Here is a 21,521-nt window from a genome sequence, read left to right as displayed (position 1 = left end):
TTTTTTTTTTGGTCTAGAACTAGTACTTCACAAACCAAACAAATAGCTTTCTGGCATCAAGCCAACTGAAAAAAAAAGTCATTTATCTCAATATTTGTCAAAAGTAAAACCCTAACTCTGATACAGTTTGATGCAAAGCTAGTTCAAATGTATTAAACATGTTCCCCTAGTATCTACTGTATGTTAAAGTAAGGCCAAACTATGCCATTAAAATAAAGTACCCAAAGTAAAACTACTTATTATACGGAATGCCACAGTTCAGAATGAAACACCTATAATATTGTCAGATTATACTTGCTGATGTATTTCTGTGTAAACATCCCTGATGATCCATCCAGCTCATAAATGTGGGACCAATTTTAACATAATAACACATCATTATTGTGTTTTAAGATGGGTAAAAACTAAGTAAAACGTGCAGCACGTAGAAGGTTCAGGACTCGTAGTGGAGTAAAAGTACGAGCACCATACATCAGCCTTTAATAAATGTACTTTGTCCCTTTCCAGCGTTGCTAAGTTAGCATGCTAGCTGATTTTCTGTGCTAAAAAAAACGAGCTCTAATTATACTTCATAGTTTTTACGATTAAATAGGAGGGTCATCCTGTGCGAGATTAGCATGTCGCCGCATCCCATACACTATCTTTCTTCCTTTTCCCGGCTTTTTTTTTTTTTTTTTGGACGGCAAGTTTTAGTGCGCGCTGTGATTTCCGGTGTGACGGAGAACGTTTCAGTGGGACGTGAACTATCTTGACGGTGAAGCGCAGCCTCTTTGGCTGTTTTAGCCTGAGCGCAGTGACTCCCCGGTCACACAGCTCACCGGAGCCGCGGCAGCGACTGACAGCAGGGGTAAGATCAGGTCCTCTGACTTTAAACGCTACTCAGACAAGTCGCTTAAATTAAGATTCAAGCGTAAAACTGGGTGAAAAAGTGCATTTGGCGAGCTGACAGACGATCACATGGGCTCACATCTGCTCCGGGATTGATTGTGTGCGACTGTTGACAGTAAAAGTAAATGACAAAAGTAAGTTCTCTGATTATCGCTAAGTATTGTGTTTTAGTCTCTTATGAAATCAATGTATCCTAGTCAGGATTTTAATATTTAGCTGCTGTACATTACATTTCACACATTTTTCAATCATCTGTACAACCTTTTATATTTTATGCTGAATAAATCCACCAGCTGCAAACCAACCACAGTTTAGCCAAAACTATTCTGAAGCCAAAGTTTAGTTTTATGTTTATTTTACTTGGCTTTACTTAATGGTCTCAGATGTGTACAATTACTATGTACTTTCACTGCCTGAATGTTAGCTTTGATTGTCTTCAGCTTCATGTATCTCACTGTCAGCAAGTACACAAAAGGGATGATCATTTAAAATGATCTGTAGGCAAACACTGAGTTTGTGCTTAAAGAAGTTGACATGATCATTAGCAGATATAAAATGTAAGATTTTACAGAAACAAAGGAGCCACTTGTTCTTTTAGTTTAAACTGGGAAAATAAAAGAAAAACTTGGTAGCAAAATGGTAAAAGCAGAAATTTCTTCCCAGAAAGACGTCATTACAGGTATTAAAGTGGAAGCTTAACTGAAACCAGCTTTTGCAGACAAGCAGAGATGCTGTAAGCTGTTAAAAGCAATATATTGCCAAAGTTTGTATGACATTTCCTGTATTCAGAAAGACAGCTTCTTCTTTGTCATGTGTAGTTCTAACCCACGAAGCAGTAAAAACGGCAAAATCAGTTTTTGCAAGCTCCCTACTGGGAATTTATGCAACACACAGATCCCCAATTGTACAGTCTGAAACCCGAGGGACTGACTGGTTTGTTAACATTGCATGGTGCTGGATTTGTTTCTCTCAGGGAGCTTGGTTTACTCTGCAGTTATTCATTAACTAGGTGCGATCGTCAGTGTGCTGCAGGGCGCCATAACAACAGCTACAGGCAATCTCTGTTCTCTGTCTGCATGTGTTGGCTGAAAAACCCATGAGCCACTCCTCTAATCCTCATGTTATCCTGATATCTTTAAATTACACTTTGTATACTCCAAATCCTATAATATATAGCTGTTTTGAAGTATATCATTCATGCTTTCCTGTACTGTACATACTGTACCTCCCGGCTGATTTAAGCATAAAACTTTGACAACTTAGATGTGCTGCATGACGGCATCAGAAGACCTGACTGCGTGATATATACTCATTAAACATACGTCAGAGTGTCTGAAAGGTGCAACTTATCATCTAAGAAGCCACAGAAATGTCAGAACTGCAACTTGCATGTTAATATGTGATAGAGAATTGAGGCTGTGTCTGCATTTTCTTAGAGCAACGGGGCAGATGCATGACTAAAAATAAACACAAACTTTTATTATTCTGGGACAAATCCCTTGCCTTAGATGAATATCCAGTACTCAACAACAGGGAAAAGCCCATTGCCTGGGAAAGAAGTTTTTTTTTTTCATTATCGGGGGTGTTTTTTTTTTTTCCGAAGGAAACATCTTTGCACTGGGAAAGGAAAGAAAAATTCCAGAGGTGTCTTGAAGTCAGGAGGGCAGGAGCTTAAGCTTGAGACAACTTTATCTGAGGCCTTCAGGCACAAACACCGGGGACTGAACACAAAAGATAAAGTGTAACTGCAGCTGTGGTTTGCAGCTGCATTCAAAAATCTCTGCATATTGACTCATGACCTCAGTCTGCTTATTTGTTTCTTATGATATGTGAACGTACAGTAAACTTAAAGACATGCTGCGCATCTCCCAACGCCAACACCTAACATACAGGTTAGATGGGACAATACACAGCATCTTGTATCACTGCAACAACCACATGCATAATAAAGTTGCTGTGAGTGTGCAGCCATTTTACCTAAAGGTCAGATGACGTTGTATTGGATTAAGCTGTTTGCACTGTTGTAGTAAGAAGCCTCAACGTGTGCTGGTGTTTACATTTGGCGTTTGGTATTTCTGGAATGTTTCACCAACCTCTCTGGCATTTACGAAAAGCGCTAACGAATGACTTTTAAGCCTGAAGAAGCCGTAGCCGCGGTCTGCGGCGGATCCCTGTGCGACAGAGAGGTTACGAACAGAAGTGAAGTTTCAGCAAAAACACGCTTTCAATCACAGCTTGTCAAACAGAACCTGAGGCTCAGAGCGCGGCTTAGGTTGTTTTCGGGGCGTAGTCTTCAATTCCCCGATCTTCCGTGGTCTGAAGCCACATCTAGACCATGTTGTTTTAGACCAAGCACGCTCTAGATGTGGCTGGCTTTACCATGGTGGATCACTGAGTTGCCTGTCTTCGGATGCAAAATTCGTTTATTGCCAGCTTACGTCAAACATGCCTGTAAATCACCTTCCACTAATGTGTTGTCAGTTTCATTTTTACACTGTTTCTCTTACTGTTTTCATCTACGTGTTAATACCAGGTGTGTTTACGGCACCTATTCTCAGAGGAAGGACCCTGTGCTGCAAATAATCGTCGGGTTTGAAGGATCAGTGACGATTCACTGACGCATGTTTGTGGTTTACAGCCTCCCTCAAAGGCTGTTTCCAAGATTCATGGGAAGCTCATAGCATCAGCTTTTCTTTGTGAAGACATCTTTACACCCTCAGGGACACAATGGGAGATTTGCCACAAAGTGTTCAGAACTGACCTTGACCACAGAGTGTGAGGCCTGCATCATTTTTGTTTTGTCAAATGTCTCCCAGTTGCCACTTAGTAGGATTTCCAGCATGTTACAGCATCCACAGAAACCCCTCGTTAGGTTATAGCATGTTACAACATGCTGATGACCTTCCATTTCAGATATTTGCATGTAATTTCACATTTCCGGATGTAATGGTGGAAATCATGACTCGTTGCACGAGGTACAAAAGTTCATAGTTATATTTCCTAACAAATGGCTTGTGTGAGTCAGTAAATCTTATTAACAGGAAAGGGAGGGATGTCACCAACCACCTATTTTACTCAAGAGGGCCGAACTGTGTGGCAACATGTGCAAGCACATCTGCACAGACCTCAGTGCCAGGAAAGTGTTCAGAAACAGGGAATGTGTGTGACAACAAACCAGTGGATAATGTTGTTTGTTGCTCAACATTCTGATCCGAAATCACATGATAGAATTTATTGTACACTTTTATGAGGTAAAATCCAGTCTGAGCCTTTTAGCAGACGTCCCCTTTCTAGTTAAATGAAACTACTGGAATTATTGATGGAGAAAGTGCATCGTGTGTGTGGAGAGAGAAGGTCAAACACCAATATGCCCATTTGGCCTTTTGCTTTTAGCTATAGGTCATTTTGAAGCCATTTATGTAATTGAAGAGCGCCCTAAAAACAAGCGGTGTCCTCTTACTTGTACCCCTCCCCCTCAATAATGTGACTTTGCTGGGTTTACCAGAGTTTAAAAACACGAGGGCACGAGAGGGGGTTCGCAGTTTTGCATGATATTATTTGTTACTATTATTTTAAGATAAAGCAGGACCCTTCTCCTGCTGTTACTGGGGCTGATTGTGTGCAGTCCTGTTTAATAGAAAACAAGACTTAACAGGAATCTGGGCTCATGGTTTGCCTGGAATTTTGTGGAATGTTTGTGGTGGGGATTTTTTATTTTTTTTTTTTTCTGTGGTGTTTACATGAAACAAGTGGGTAAGAAAATAAAGCATGGATCTGAGACTGACTGGACTGCGTTCTGGTTATATTTACAACCAAATGTAATGTTTTTTCATCAGATAAACATTTATATTCGGACACCGGTTTGTCGTGTTTTAACTGGATATTAACATGGGAAGACAGAACCTGAATGCCTAGAAGGAGGGTGAGTGAGTGAGTGATTGAGTGAGTGAGTGAGCGTCTGCCTAGTGGCTACAGATCTAAAGTAAAAATATTTTAGTTGGCTAAAACACAATCGGCTCTTTTTCTTTTCGGCGTTTCCTCTGCATTGTTTTGCGAGTTCGGTGAGGCTGACAGACAGCTGAGCCTAATCATTGCCCCCCTTTCACTGCTGCCACTGTTGGGTAAGAATTGGATGCAAACAAATTACATTGTGCCTCAGTTTCCGCTACAGGACATTTATCAGTGGTGCACTGTGGAGTTCGGTGATTTTCCCTATCGGTTAATCTGCCTATTATAATATCAACAAGAAGTGAAAAACAAACATTCGAGCGCCCACAATTCCATCGAGTAAATGTGGAGTAGATCTACCTGCTTTCCTTTCAAACGATATTAATCTATTGACTCTTTTTTGACTTGTAGCTGTATGTGTATTCTTGCGGTCTGACACATGAGTTTTATATAAGGCATAAATTACATTGCGGTGTCTTCATTGGCTTGTGTACGTCTTCACTAATGCTCGTTCCTTCCCCATCAAATGTTTATCAGTGGAATAATATGGACAATGGCAGTGAATGTGTCATGAGGTTGTGAGCCTACATCTGCATTCTGTGTGGATGTGTGTGTGTGTGTGTGCGCTTGTACTTGTTATCTAGTCAGGACCAAAAAAAGTTTTTTCTTGACTGAGTTTGGGGCCTGTTGGAGGGTTAGGACTTGGTTTTAGGTTTAGGGTTAGACGTTTCGCTGTGATGGTTTAGATTACGGTTAGGTGCTAGGGAATGAACTATGCCAATGAAAGTCCTAACAAGAATAGAATAAAAACCTGTTTGTTTGAGTTCTGAATGCTGCCTTCAGGTCAATAATCATTAGTCTATTTGTGGCGTTGGTACACAGTAGAATGGTTTTGGGGCAGTGCATCCGATATGAACTGTGAGGCTGCGGCCACTTAGTTTAAATACACCGTATTGGATTGAAACCAAACAAATTCCATTAGGGACTGTGGGCTGATCTACAGCGTGAGCTCCTCATCGTGGCTGCTGGACTGACATGTACAGACGGAAGTGCTGTGTGGGAGGCCATATTAAAATGCGTGGTGTGAGATAACACATCTGACATGATCAATGAAAGTTGCACCGTGACATTTCCATTTTCATTTAGGGTTGTGACATTTTAGTGTTGTGTTTCTTTGTTATGCTACATAACACACATTAGCATATATTTGTGGCTTACAAGTGTATCTGGTTGTGGTTTCTGTATTTGTAGTATTTTTTCCTGTGTGTAGGCACGTTTTCTCTTTTTGTTGTACATTTCAGTATTTGGTAGTTTTCTCTATTTTTCATAGCTTATTGAATTTAGTTATTTTGTCTAACTGTTGTTTCCTAAATGTTGCATCTGTATTATCCAACTGCTAAAGTTGTTTTCTTAATTGGCTTGTGCTTTGTGTTTTATTAATTTGCACTCAGTGGTCTTTGAAAAACAACAGGAATGCGGTTAGAACATGGCCACGTCTGTATTCTTAGTTTGGCTTTTCAATCACTAGTGGACCTCATCTCGTCAGGCGGCAGTTTTTTTTAATTAGAACACGGTAACTGCATGTTAGTATAATTTACCATTTCGTAGTTATTACATGCCTTTATTAATTACATATGTGATTATGTTTTAATGATGCAATGCAGTGATTTTATGATGTTGTGGGGGCTCTGTGGGTGAGGGGTTAAACAGGAGGAGAGCTGAACTGACTGTTGTGCCTATCAGGTAAAGCATGTAGTGGGTGGAGGGGTTTCTCTGTGCTCCTCCCATGAGTATATCATGTCCTATAGAAAAGCCACTGGGTGTGAACTACAACTGTGAGGTTACCTCCCCAGATCTAATTCAAACCACATTGGTGAGTGCACACGCACACGCAGACACACAATCACTTTCACGCTCTCGGTCCAGTCAGTGCTCCTTCCTGTTTTTTCTCTAGTTCCGTCTTTTCTCATGCTCTGTTTTGATAGACTGAGCAGAAGAGGAAGTTCAGGAAAAGGTTTGTCTAGGAGGAGCCACAAAGTTGTTAAAGAGGAAGAGAGGGGCTTCAAGGAGAGTGTACAAGGTCTTTCAGGAGGAGGTATTTTGTTGGTGTTTTCATGTTTGCCCTCTGGGGGTAGTTGCCAGACGCTATGGGGGCTGTGCGAGGTGTTGCTGGGGTTGAAAGGAGCAGCGACGAGCCTTTAAAAGGAGAGGACTGACATGTTCTTTGAAAGTCAGCTCTGTGTATGAGTGCAAGAGCCACAACCAGACAAACCACATACATGGATTTTAGAGGGAAACCGTACGCTGAAGACTCTGACACTGTTGAGAATTCGGCGTCACACACACAATCTCTCGTGTGAGGGGTGGGGGGGAAGGTTCTACGAGAAGCATGGAAGTCCTGAGAGAGTCTTTTCTGCATTTGACTTTTCAGATGTCAACGTATAACAGAGCCACGCTGGACGAGGAAGACCTGGTGGACTCTGCCGGTGACGACGTCTACCAAACATCACCTATGCTGGTAAACATGCAAACACCCCGTGCTAAAAATAAGCCAGCAGGTCTGTACCTTATTAACACACAGGACATAGAGAAATTTGTAAAGGCCGTGGAAAAATAAAGTGGCTTGCATGCAAATAGTCATTAGCTTTGTGTTTTTACTTTTACTCAGGAGAGTAGCCCAGTCTGAGAATGTTTTACTTACAAATACTCCTTGGTTTAATGTCTGTCCATAAAAATATCCAGAATATGTTAGAGAGGCCGACATGCTAAACAGATTTAAGTTGAGAGGTTTGACATGTACAAGCTGTTTCTTTTATAAAAAAAAAAAACTGTTGTTTCTGTCCAAATAATATATGTTTTTCAAATATATATGGCTATTTTTTTGACTTTATAGACACATAGACTAAGGAAGTCCAGCTCTCATTTAGGACATGTCTATGTGATTTTTAATTTTTAGGTTTAGGCTGATACACGACTTGCTACTTTTTCTAATAACAAATCAATGGCAGTTACCTAACAGAAACCAGCATTCATAACTGTTGACCTGACCTTAATAATCACGGCAAGATAGATCTGTGTGATTAATTCGGAAATACACCTTTGGATCTTTTAAACGATTGACCTGACAACACATAGATCCTACAGAACAGACCACTTCACTTCAGTCAGTATTACATAAATCCTAAATCCTTTGTTTGCCCTATGATTAGATGGATATAGTCCTCATAAACATATTTGCTGATAAACTTGAGACTGCAGATTTTTACAAGATGGATAAAGAGCATTTTGGCCTGAATCCTTTTGTGAAACAGCAATGTATTCATCAATTATTAGTTCATCCTAGAATGAAGAAATAAGTTTGTGAAATTTGTATCATTCCCTTGTATAGTGTAAGCGTCAGCATCTCAGCATTTCCAGTCAGCCTTTCACTGACAGTCCTCTCCTTCTGAACCAGGAAAATTGATTTAAACACAGATACCGTATAACTGAGCCAAAAAGGGCTTCAGTTCCAGTCCAATTTATGGTTTTGGTTAAACACGAGGTTTGGAGAGACTGTGATAAGCTGCAGGTGGGGAGTGTACAAGCTTGGCCATGGGATTTTCTCAGTTTAGGTCCAAAACAACCCAAAATGCTGAGTTCCTGAGATTAAGAAGCCAGCGTGGCTTTGTCATTTGCTTTGGCCACATTTAGCTTCACTGTTAAACTCCTTCATCTAAGCTAGTGTCTCTAAATCCTTATATTTACACTTCAGTGAGAATTGACTTCCACCGGACACATTCGAGTTCCAAGATCAGACGTTTGTTTACAACAGTGATACTTAAAGACTGTCCATTTTGCCAAATCTGCTCTTTGAATGTTTGATGAGTGGCCCTTGGATTAATTCCTGTAGGAAATAAATTACTGTGTCTTGGCATCCACTACACCACTACACCGGTTACTGATAACAAAGCACCAACTTACATTGTCTTTGTTGAGACATCAAGCTACATTTATCTGAATATGACATGATCTGTAAACTAGTTTTGTTTCTTGTCCTCGGGTGATTCTTCTATTTGACTTTTCCTTGTCATTTTTTCAGGTCAACCAGAAAAAGAATCAGATAGGAGCTAAAAGGAAAATGTCCTCAATGCATGTTAAATTAGAGGCGATGGAACAATGGAAGAATGGTTAACCTTTTCTGTGTAGGAGGGTTGAGCAGGCCTTGATAGAGAAGCCATTGTGCTTTGACATAGTCATCAGATCCCTGAGAGGCTACATACTATTTTCCGTACTGTAATAGGTCAGCGAACTGCCCATCACAGAATTACACTATTACACTAAACACTACTAAAACACTTTTCTTTTTGTTTTCCTGGGTGCAGGTGACTCTTCTGCCCAGCCGAGCTTCCGCCTGTTGGCCAGACAAGACGCAAAGAGAGAGAAGGCTGCTGATTTTAGTGTGTGTGTTGTCTGTGGCCGTGTTCATATCTCTCATCACGGCCGGAGTCTTCTACAAACAGAGTGAGTGTATAGTTCTGTTTAAAACCGAATGCCAGAATGACATAGAAAACAAAGAAAAGAAACACCTGTGCTCTCTGTGCGGTGGTCTCTTTTTGACGAGAAAGGTGGAAAGGAATTGTTGACATTTTGGGATATGTGCTGTTTTTTTTTCTTATGTGTTAGATGAAAAGCTACACCCACGTAATAGTTACATTAGCTTAGCCTAAAGCCTGTTTCTGCTGTTGAGAATAATGTGGTGGAATGTTTCTCGCTCAGCAAAACAGTTTTTTTCGACTCGGTGGATAATACAAAATGTTAATTAGTGAGCTTAGAGGCGCTTACACAGATTGTGTTCCATTTGAACTGAGCACTGCGAGTTGTTTCTCCTGATTCCTGTCTTTGTGCTAAGATGATCTACTGTGACTGGCTGCTGCTGCTGCTTCATATTTAGTTGACAGATATAGGAGTGGCACTGATCTTATTTGACTCTTAGTGAGAAAGCCCGAAGTGTCGGGCAATTATGGAGGAGAAAAAAGCGGAATGACTTTTAAAAGTGTGTGACAAACGTCTATTTAAAACGCGTATTCTGTGTTCTTGTCTTGGAGATGTGAGTTTTGGTTAGTGATGTTCCCATCACACAAGCACTTGTATGTGTACGAGAAGTGAAAATGTGTAGTGAGAAGCTGTCTCTGCAGGAAATGGTAATGTTACATTTACATTATTAAAGCTGAGAAAAGACGAAAATGTTTCCAGCGTTGAAGACAAATATATAGTTAATATTAATCTATAGACTGGTTGATTGAGAACCTTCACAGACTCAGCTACTTTCCGTCCAGCAGAACTGTGGCTTTTAATACAGTTTATGTGTTGTTGGATTGTTATTTTTATTTTTTTAAACCAAAGCCACACCTTCAGGTAAGCTGCTTAAAAACAACTCTTAATCTCTCCCTTAAGCTTGTTCATAATGGGAAAGTGTTTTGTGGTTTTACTATCACTTCCAGGCAACGTCTGATCTATGTTAGTTTCCTCAAATTCACCACGGGAAACTTAATGCCTCTTCCTGCCATTCATGACCACATCTCAAATCACACTTTGAAATAATAAAAGGAACAAGGATGAATTTTCCTTGGGGTACTAACCTCATCGCTACATGTAACTTTGTCTCTGTCTCTGTCTCATGCCCTTATATGGACAGACGGTGGAAGTCTGTCAAGTACTAGAGGTGAGCTGTGTCCTGGAATTGTTCCCTCTCTGACGACATTCACTTACACTTCTCTAAGCACCAAAAGTTTTCTAAAGACGTTACTTTTTTTGCTGTCCTGAAACATTCAGATGAAGCTTCCTTCACCCTGACCTGCTGCTCACCCAATGAAGACAAAAACCATTAACCATTACTCTCAGAATTTTTTTTTTACATGGAAAAAAGTTGCATATCTTAGTTGTCGCTAGATGGCCTGAAAACCTTTGTAGATATTTGGTCCTACCAAAAAAATATTTTCTGATAAATCGCATTAAAGGGCTTGTAAACCTGAGGATTTCCAAGTGAAGTATCTATGAATTTAATGTTTTTTCGTCCTTTCCTCTGCAGATCGGCCTGTTTTGTGCCTAACAGAGCCATGCGTTACAGTAGCCAGCGTGGTCATGGGTGCACTGGATCGATCTGTGGACCCCTGCGAGGACTTCTACAACTTTGCATGTGGAGGCTGGGTGAAGAACAACCCCCTCCCCGAGGGCAAGTCCCGCTGGGGGCCTTTCAGCAACCTCTGGGAGCACAACATGCTTGTAATGAAGCATTTGTTAGGTAAGGGGGCCTTTGTTTGTTTTAAGTGTGGCTTTTGAGCTTCATGCCATGAAAAGGTGTACTGTCATTATCTGGAGCTGGAGTTACCAGAACTTTATCTTGTATGTCTGTCTGGGCAGAAAACAGGACAATGAAAGGCCTGAGTGAGGCTGAAGAAAAGGCCCAGCGATATTATCAGGCCTGCATGAATGAGACCAAGATTGAGGAATTAGGAGCTAAGCCACTACAGGAGCTCATTAGTCAGGTATGCTTAATTTCCTAAAGTGGTCCAACATTTAACACATTGATCACTGTAGTTCTTCATTAATATTAAAATAACAAGTTTTGTTGCATACAGCCGTATCTAAGCTTCTGCTTGAACCCTAGATAGGAGGATGGGGCCTGACCGGACCCTGGGACAAGGACAACTTCCAGGAAGTTTTGAGAACAGTGTCGGCCAACTATCGGGCTTCTCCTTTCTTCACTGTTTTTGTCAACCCCGACTCTAAAAACTCCAATAGCAATATTATCCAAGTGAGGGGACCACAGATTTGTGTGCATGCCACTCTTATATGCTAGTCTTGATTAATTTGAACAATTACATGCATTTACTTACTTTATCTTAAAACATACACTTCCCTGGCATATTTGATGAAAAACACGTACATATTTAAAGTCTTGCATCACATCATTTGACGTGAAAGGTCATTCCATAGTAGGGTGTCATAACAAATGGTAAAGATGTGATCTTTATTGAGCTTCTGTTTGTAGCCTGCATGCAGGTCGAATCAGGAATTAAAACAAAAGGTTGCTTGTTTCTCTTTACTATAGGTGGATCAGTCCAGCCTGGGACTACCTTCAAGGGATTACTACCTCAACAAAACAGAAAATGCAAAGGTACTGTGGGTGTGTTCTTTAAAGCATTACAGTGGTTTTACAGAGGCCAAACTGAAAATGTTTTTCCCGAAGATGGACAGAACTGATACGATGAACAAAAATATGTATTCAATTAGAGCTTGAAAATACCCACCAATTTCTGTTTTGTAAAGAAAGTCGGGAAACATTCAGAGAGAGAACTATTTCCGCTTCAGGGGGAATACTCTGCATGGTAGCTTGTATTTGCATAGTTTAGGATTACATTTCTAATTCCATGTCTCTGCCAACTAACCCCCTACATCCCCCTTCCTGTGGTACCTGCTTGCACTTTGCAGTATCTCATGGCATACCTCAACTTCTTGGTGGAGTTAGGGGTCCTTCTGGGTGGCTCACCAGAGATGTCTCAGACGCTGATGGAAGAGATTGTTGACTTTGAAACCACCCTGGCTGCCCTCACTGTCCCACAGGAGGAAAGGAGAGACGAAGAACTCATCTATCATAAGATGGAAGCCAAGGATCTGACGGTGAGTTTTTATTGATTTATAGATTAAAGCTAGTTAAACAAAAGTAAAGTTATGAAATCCCTCAACAAATTGTGATTGTCACACGCTCAATGTGAACATGTGAACAAACATTAAATGTAAAGAAGAACCTATTTTTGCTCAGTTGTTTGTTTTCTTGTTGACTGTGCTTTTAATTTGCCGTTGCAGACTCTGGCCCCTGCTGTGGACTGGATGCCATTCCTCACAGAAGTGTTTGCTCCTGTGCCACTCAATGAGTCAGAGCCGGTGGTAGTTTATGCCAAAGAATACCTCCAGAAAGTTTCCGACGTCATAACCAAAACCAATAAAAGGTCAAATAATTAACGATGCTTTCTTTGCATGTGCATGTATTCATTACCAAAAAGTGTTCACTCCAGACCAAACCCAGCGTAGGTGACTTGGTGCTAAAAGATTCAGAATGGTCTATACTATTCATAGAACCACTAACACTCGTTACTTCCCCACCCCAACCTGCTGTCAACGTTAGTATCTCACGAAAATGACACTGTCTAGGGTGTGAAATCAGAGAAATTATCACGAACTTTGTAATTTTCTATACTGTACACTAAGTGTGTGTGTGTGTGTTTGTGTGTCCTAGAAGATACTATTGTAAGCATTCAGGCAATAAGAGAGCAACAAAAACAATAATGCAGATATTTGTCTTGCAGCCTACTCAACAATTACATGATAATGAAGGTGGTGAGGAGGATGGTTTCCTATTTAGACCAAAGGTTCCAGGATGCTGAGCAGCGCTTCCTTGAGGTCATGTATGGAACAAAAAAGGTACGAGCATTTTTGAAACACTTTAATGTTGCATAACACCGGTTCATAAACAGAGAAGAACGAACACTGTAAAAGGTAAAAAAATATATGCACCTCATTGTACATGTTTTCCCTGCTGGCAAATTTACTCTAAGCATAGGTTATCAGTTGGTGCCGCAGCTCATTAAACTTTATGTAAATGAGAAACCTTGTTTCCTTAAGTTGACTTAAATGCTTTTATTTGCACAGTGACAGTATTGTAATGTGTCAGCAGTATGAAGAATTGTAGGGGAACATTATTTCATGTAGCCGTTTTTAAAAGAAGAATAAATTGTGAACCAAAAGATTAAAATAAGTCATAATTCCTAAACAATAAATTGCATTATTATACTGTATCAGTTTTAACTGCACGCTTTCTACATTAACATTTCTCTCAGTAACTTGTTTTTTCACGTGCATGTGAATGTGCTGTAGTCAGGAAACATAGTTGGTGTTAAAGGTGAGCTTCACCTCAAAATAGTTTAACGGCTTTTGGCTTGTCCCGTCAGGGGTTGCCACAGTGGAACGTGTTCTTCACGTTGATTTGGCATGTGTTTTTACGCCGGCTGCCCTTCCTGCTGCAACCCTTTTTTATCTGGGCTCGGGACCAGCTCCAACGCTGCCCTTTGTGGCTGGGTGGGGCTGGTCACACCTGGTCGGGTTTGAACCCGCGGCCTGTGGTATCCCTACCCAGTGCTCTACCACTGAGGTTCACCTAAGTGGCAAAAAATATTTTGATATAGATATATCCAGATGTATAAAACATTACAGGTGCATATAATTTCATTTGTGGTGTTCAATAATCAATAACAGCTTCTATTTAAAAGAACAGAGCCTGTGTCTCTCCGTACATAATCCACAGTTTTTATTGGAACTAGTCCTAGTGGACATTGTATCTCCCCAGATATTGCTCTCGACCTATTTTAATGTAGTTTTCAGTGGTCTAAATACCCCAACCAGAATCATATCCAGCTCCTTTATACTGGGGATCTAACAGAAATCTCAGAAAAAAGCAACAAGCCACAAGAGTCTTTATTGTTTGACACCATTATATTAGAGACAAACTGGGTGAACTGACCCTTCAATTAGACAACCAAGTGAATATGTTTGAACGTTAAATTGTGTCATATGAAGATGTGCATTGATGTATCTCTGTAGCAAGTTGTGATTTCCTCAGTTGGCCCAAAATTGCCCCTAGGTATGTACGTGAATGGTTCTCTGTTTGTGTATGTCCCGCTGCGTTGGCCCTGAGATGGACTGGAGACCTGTTCAGGGTGCTTCTTGCCCGATGACAGATGGGAAAGGCTCCAGCCCCCCCGCGACTCAAATAGGATAAGCGGTGACAGACAATGGATTGATGGATGTATTATTTGCCCTCCCGATCATCAAAGGGGACGTTCTGTTTGAATAGCAAATGCTTCAGCTACATTCATTATGAATCAAATCACTCCCTGTGTGGTTTGTTTCTACTTTCTTGCTGTTCCTGGGGTCTGCAGTCTTGCATAGGTTCTGTTCTGAGTGTAAATTGGCTTAGAGTTGGTATGTGCGATGTTCCTTTTGTTACCATTTTGTCTACAAGAGAAGAAAAAAGCCACTATGGAGGGAACACCGTGTCTCTGAGTCTGAAGAGAGATAATGGCTTGGATTTGCCTTACAAATATAGACTGTAGGGTTCTTATCATACACAGTTTGTGCTGCAGAGCACTAACTGTGTGTGATGGTTATGTATGGCTAAGATATTCAGGGATAGTTGTATATATTGCTTATGTATATTCTGACAGCTTTAACAAAATAAAGTAGTGTAGTGTATTTCTTAAATTATCTATAGGGAGAAACTCATCCACCCAGCACTTTTTAAGCCTCATTTTAGTTTCTATTTTGTCTGATGTGTTTCTGAATAGTTTTTTCTAAAATTCGAGAAATAAGTGAGACAGGAGTCATCCTTGAGACATTGGGGAGGTACCTCCGAGGGCTCCTGTTTTTCTCTGAAGTAGAAAATGAGCAATACTACAGCTGTTATGGAACAAAGTGTCCATTTATTTCCCTTACATCTCAAGATTCTGCTTGTTTCTCCTCGCGAAGAAACAAGAAACAACCTTGAAGCTAAAATGAGACTGAAATAGGAATTCCAATTTTCCTCTGGGGTTGGTTGCTTCATTAACTAACAGAGGATTGTATGAGGAGAAATAGTAGTTTGTAGTTAATAGTAGTGGTTCTGCCTACACATGTATGAATGTAACAAGCCCTCCCACAGCCATCAGGGTTAGCCATGTTCATTCTGGGAAATAAAACACGTGATTTAAGGAAGCAAACAAAAAAGGACTTTCACACAGACATGCTGGTATGTAACAAAATAAAAATTTATGAGGGTTTATGTTTTTGATATTGCAGAGCTGCACTCCACGCTGGAAGCTGTGTGTCAGTGACACTGACAGTGCCCTTGGATTTGCTCTTGGAGCCATGTTTGTCAAAGACACCTTTGCTGAAGACAGCAAGGCCATTGTAAGTGTCTGAACGTCCACCCCTCACAATAGCTGCTCCTGCTGGGTGAGGTGAAGTGCTTCTTACTCTGCTCGTGTCTTCTGTGATTCAGGCTGAAGAGATGGTTGCAGAAATTAAAGGGTCGTTTGAGGACAGCCTGCAGGGTGTGAGCTGGATGGACCCGGAAACAAAAAAAGCAGCAAAGGAAAAAGTGGGTGAATGATGTTGTTGTGTGCTTCTTTTAATAACATTGTCCTCCTGGTACCTAAAGTAGAGGAGACGCATGAAATGAGTTATTATGTGCTGATAGATCTGAGATATACAGCACTGCCACCTAGTGTGACACAGTATCTTGTACAATTTTTTAAAAATCTCATCTTTCACAGGCAGATGCAATATACAACATGGTCGGATATCCAGAGTTTATCATGAACGCCACAAGGCTGGACAAAGTGTTCAATGATGTAGGTAAATGTGAGAGTGTATCACATGCTGTCACTTTATTTATCAAACACAGTTTCATTTTTGCCTCATTATAACACTGCACAATATTTTTCTTGTATCTTACAGTATGAGGTGGTGTCAGAACTCTACTTCCAAAACATCATGCAGTATTACAATTTCTCAGCTAGAGTAACAGCAGACCAGCTGAGAAAAACTCCAAACAGAAACCAGTGAGTTGCTCCCCACTGCTGCTGCTGCCAGAGAGAAGGTTGCATGGTCCAATGGGAACACATTCCCATTATACTGAGTCAGCAGAATCTTGCTGCCATCCACAGATGTTCCCAGGCAACCAGCTTCTCTGTGCTGAACTGAGCCATGTCTGTAATTAGGCATTGGTGGGAAGGAACATACCAGGGTTCCATTGCCTGTCAAACAGATCTGTAGTCAACCTGGCACAGAGAACCTGGCAGCATCAATATCCTGATGTTGTAGTGACCTTGATGTCAGCCTTATGTGGTGGTTCAGTGTTTTTGTTTTTTTTTTGTTTTTACAGGTGGAGCATGACACCTCCAACTGTCAATGCATATTACAACCCAACCAAGAATGAGATGGTTTTGCCAGCGGGAATCCTCCAAGCTCCGTTCTATAGTCGCTCCTGGCCTAAGTAGGTGTTCCACCTTGCACTTATGCATGGATCACAATAGACAGACTGCAATGAAAATTAGTCAGGATCTGTTGCCAACTTGGCCTCTGCTAACTAGTTTCATGGTTTATAAAAACTCACCCAATCATTCTGTCTGTTTATACTGTCCATTTAGGGATCTGCTTTTCAGTCTGAATGTTAAATATCAGGGGCCACAGTCCATTAATGCATAATGCTGTCAAGTTTTAAAAGCAAACAAAGTGACTATCTTTCAATGTTCTAATCCTTAAAAATAAAATTCCCACATTTTGTTACTAACCCCCTTTTAAACGCTGGCAAATTAACTCTGTCTGCAGGAGACACAAATAGACAATCTTTTGAAATGTGCCGATCAGATTTTTATTTGCAGACGGCTGAGGCCTTATATTAACTGTATAAACAGATACATTGCTTAAGGTGAGATTGAAAAAAATACGTTGTTATGTGTGACTTGTAGAAGGCATAACAAAGAAGGGAGGGCCACACAGCACCCATTAAATAACTAAATAATTTATTAACAAAAACTCCAAAATAAAAAAAAAAAGTGGTATTAAATAAGCAAATCAGTAATGAAGTGACGGTGATGGATGCTGTGAAACATATGTCGATTAACAAAACAAACTACAAAACCAAACAAAACTACGCTGGATGCATACGAGGAACCAGCCTTGTGAGCAAGCGACATCCTGAACTAAGACCAGCTTTATAGACTTCAAGCAGGTGATCCATTAAACAAAGATACCATGTAAACATATTTGACCAATAAAAACAATAAAAACCAATAAAATGTGGTAGATACAGCCTGGTAAAAAGCCATTGTGTAACATCCTGTTAATTTATTGGACAGATAAAACAAATGAGATATAGTGAGTTAATAACTGAGTTTTAGAGATGCTTGACTCCAGAGTGAACCAAGCTTCCAGTTGCCCCTGGTTTCTGTCCTCTATGCTAAGCAAAACTAAGCAGCTGCAGCTTCACATTGAACAGAGTCTCTTTGCTGTCGTAACTAACATTGTTTAAACCACCTCAACCCCAAGTAGAACCTGAAGTGGCAGCTACACTGTGATCAGTGTTTCCTAAGTTTCCCTACAGGGATCAGTACAGTAGTTAAATAAAATAATAATAATAATAAAATGTACTGTTTTTTTTTTTTTACGTTCTCCAGAGCTCTTAACTTTGGTGGAATTGGAGTTGTCATGGGACATGAGCTGACGCATGCTTTTGATGACCAAGGTTGGAAAACTGGCTTCTTTCTAAACAATTGACATTTCAGACGATGACCACACTTGTAATGCTCATGTTTAATAGAAAAATAGGTGTTAAAGTACAACTTGAAATTCAATTTTCTTTTAAAGGTAGGGAGTATGACAAGGATGGAAACATGCGTCCCTGGTGGCAGAACTCTTCAGTGGAGGCCTTTAAGAAACAGACTCAGTGCCTCGTGGAGCAGTATGGCAATTACACCATCAACCAGGAGCCTCTAAATGGAAGACACACCCTGGGAGAAAACATCGCTGACAACGGTGGACTTAATGCTGCCTACAAGGTCTGATGGTGATAGAAAGTAAAATTTAACTTAAATGTTTTCTATGTGTGTTTTAGGAAGATTTTTAAACATGAACAATAGCTTTCTGTAAACAAACAGTTAAACAGTTAATGTAGCATTTATATTTGATTTATTATATTTCATTGCTATAATATTATATATTATAGCATGTATATTATTATAGAAAGTTCATATTAATCTTTTGTTACCTAATGCATCCTTGTCAGATTGTATGGGTACTGAGCTGGAAGAACTGTCAGACCGATCTCAAAATAATCCCCTGCTTTAGTTTATTTGCCGAAGCTGCTCTACTCTAGGTCACGTTTGTTAATCTGTATTGGAAAAAGCAGGTTGTCTGGTTTACAGTGAAGCCTGGAAATGCAACAGGTGCTTCTGAGTGGCCTTGACGGCCTCTGGTTACTTCTTCACATGCACACATTCTTTCCATGTAATAAAAGGTCACCGGCTATCAACCAGATGAGCAAATTGTATGGAAGGAAAAATATCCTGCACTGAACAATGCATGTTAACTGGGAGAAATAACACATTGGGGGTTGAATTCTTTTTTGCCTGGTCTTTATTGCTACATAATATTCTATGAGCAGAGGAAAAGAGTGAATACATGTGTGTAATGTGATTATGTGTTTCTCTAAAGGCTTATGTGAACTGGATCAAAAAGAATGGTGAGGAGGCCGCACTGCCAGCTGTGGGAATGACTAACCATCAGCTGTTTTTCATAGGATTTGCTCAGGTTTGTATTAATCACAGTGTATAGCTTCTTTTACCTACACCTGTTTCTACCATATGCCTCAGGCTCCCCTCCTGACATGTTTCAAGACATTTTGCTAGTAATAATTGTGTCTTATATGGTTTTCTTGGGGAAAAAAATGAATTCCCCTTTATGAAATTTTAATTTAACTACTGAACACAAGATGCGTCCTACTTTGTTGAAAGGCACATCTTCAGTGTATGTGTGTTGGAGACTTCAAATTTAGAAATGGCAGTTTTGTAACTTCCAGTGGACAGTGTTTGATTTGGCTTTAAACTGTTTGCAATGTTACAAAATCCTTTTCAGATACGCACATTTTAAAGATAAACTCTCCTCCTGTAAAAACTGCTTTTAGCATCAGAGTCTGCACATACAAAATAAAGTAAAGCTTAAATCCTCAGTGAAGAATAAAGAAGAAAAAACACATTTAAACTAGGAGGAGACTTTATAGATAAACTTTGGTCATATTTTAAAAGAATTTTAATTTCCACAATAACCATATGGAGGCCTAAGCCAACACAAAATGTTCTCTAAGTGTATTTGCCTTGTTCTCACCCTGCAGGGTGGATTAGTTTGTTCAACTGTGCCACAGACATCCACGGTTGGCCAAAAACTGTAAAAACTATTAAACGATTAAAAACACATATATTCTCATATTTCATATAACACATATTTCTCAATTCCAAAATGCTGTGTCAATACATTTTAACAGTTGATTCCCTACCTGCTTCAAATTGGCTTTTAACTTGTAGCACAACGGACCAGTTTGACACTGTTTATGTCGACCACACATTTTGGACGAGGAAATATTTTATTCAGTGGAGAAGTGTATTTTTAATTGTTCTTGGACAACAATGGAGTTATATGGCACAGACAAACAAGCTAATCCAGACTACAGAAGGACATCTAACCCAACATGCGTGGTGAAGATTCAGTGTTGGTTTTAGCATCTGTATGGTGATTGTGGACAACCTGATTCATTTAGAGGATGACTGAAGTTAATCTTCAAGTTTAAACACGGGTCATTGCATTGATTACATTGATTTATACATTAAGATTTTACCTTGTCAAAAATATATTTATCTTTATATAAATATTTTTTTATCACTTTTACAGGTATGGTGCTCAGTGCGGACACCCGAGAGCTCACACGAGGGTGTAATTACAGATCCTCACAGTCCATCAAGATTTAGAGTCATCGGCACTGTGTCCAATTCACGTGAATTCTCAAAGCACTTTGGCTGCAAAGCAGATGCACCCATGAACCCCAAACACAAGTGTGAATTATGGTGATGCCTCTGTGCTTGCTGCTGTTTATTATCAAGGGATAAAATGGACAATGGGGAAAATGGCTTGAGATACTGACAAAATCTCTCCAGCTGGGGCAAGCAAGAACCACTGAAACTCGATCTGCCGTCCTGCTTCATGCTTATCCAGCGCCTTATCAGGACAAAATGTGCCTGGTTTTGGAATGAGGATTGCAATCTTTAGTGCTTTGTCACAAAGACTGATGACTTAGCAAACAGTTTGATGTTGCTATAAAATGCTTTTGAACACTGGAGACCCAGCAGATGGTTACAGAAATCGGGGAAACCACTTTCAAATTTTGTAAACTGTTTGTCACAAAAATGGCTGAATAAGCAAAGTGATATTCTTTTTCTTGTAAAACATTACTGTCCTTGGATCTGCTCCAGTTTTTTATATTTTATTTATGGTCACAAATTTTATATGACAATGAACTAAGGCCATGCAAAGTTTGTATTGTGATGGACATTTTTAAATCTGTTAATTAGGAACTGACATATGTACACACCTAACGTTTCTCTGTGAACAATAACAATTTTATATTTTATAATGACACTTGTGCTGTTGTAAAGATTGTCAAATGGGTGGCATTTCATTTCTATAATGGAAGATATACATAATCAACAAATTCTGAAATTCACAACAGTAAATTAAAGCATCAGGTTTTTTGATTCAATTCGGAGCTAGGTCATGTAGGCTCAGACATGATGTGCCATACCTCTTTTTTTGAGTTGTCAAATTTATTTTGGATAATAAAACCAAGCTTAAAACATTCTGGCTCACATCTATAGTTTGTGAATTTGTTCTAAATCCAACTTTCTAAAACACACACCATTTTTGTTTTAACCTGACGTGTTGAGTGGATTCATATAGTAACAAGTGTCTCAGCTTAAATTACTCAAACAATAGCTGTAAACCTCATGGGAAATGTGTTGCAAAACTGCAGATGCAAAGCAGCAATAAGAGCAGTAGATGGCGGC

General features: G+C 39.9%; 1 protein-coding gene across 4 annotated transcripts; it reads left to right on the top strand.

Moving 5' to 3' along the window:
* Nucleotides 1-722: 722 nt before the first annotated feature.
* On the top strand, nt 723-21,313 carry ece1 (endothelin converting enzyme 1). 4 transcript variants are annotated; one of them, XM_067505909.1, is made up of 19 exons: nt 723-847; nt 7,268-7,354; nt 9,198-9,336; nt 10,904-11,116; nt 11,236-11,360; nt 11,483-11,629; nt 11,927-11,992; nt 12,307-12,495; nt 12,682-12,824; nt 13,182-13,296; nt 15,706-15,816; nt 15,908-16,006; nt 16,182-16,259; nt 16,366-16,469; nt 16,793-16,903; nt 18,087-18,154; nt 18,277-18,467; nt 19,123-19,218; nt 20,353-21,313. In XM_067505909.1, exons 2-19 carry the CDS (start codon nt 7,268-7,270, stop codon nt 20,527-20,529), a joined length of 2,259 nt encoding a protein of 752 aa, XP_067362010.1. In that variant the 5' UTR covers nt 723-847; the 3' UTR covers nt 20,530-21,313. The 4 variants fall into 4 exon arrangements, with proteins under 4 accessions (XP_067362010.1, XP_067362009.1, XP_067362008.1 ...); XM_067505908.1 differs by having other exon boundaries at nt 803-1,022; XM_067505907.1 differs by lacking the exon at nt 723-847 and adding an exon at nt 4,781-4,810.
* The last annotated feature ends 208 nt before the right edge of the window (nt 21,314-21,521 follow it).

This window comes from Channa argus, chromosome 5 (assembly GCF_033026475.1).
Source record: "Channa argus isolate prfri chromosome 5, Channa argus male v1.0, whole genome shotgun sequence".
NCBI lineage: Eukaryota > Metazoa > Chordata > Actinopteri > Anabantiformes > Channidae > Channa > Channa argus.
The sequence above is the reverse complement of the archived record's forward strand: the minus strand, read 5'-3'. Positions and strand labels throughout refer to the sequence as shown.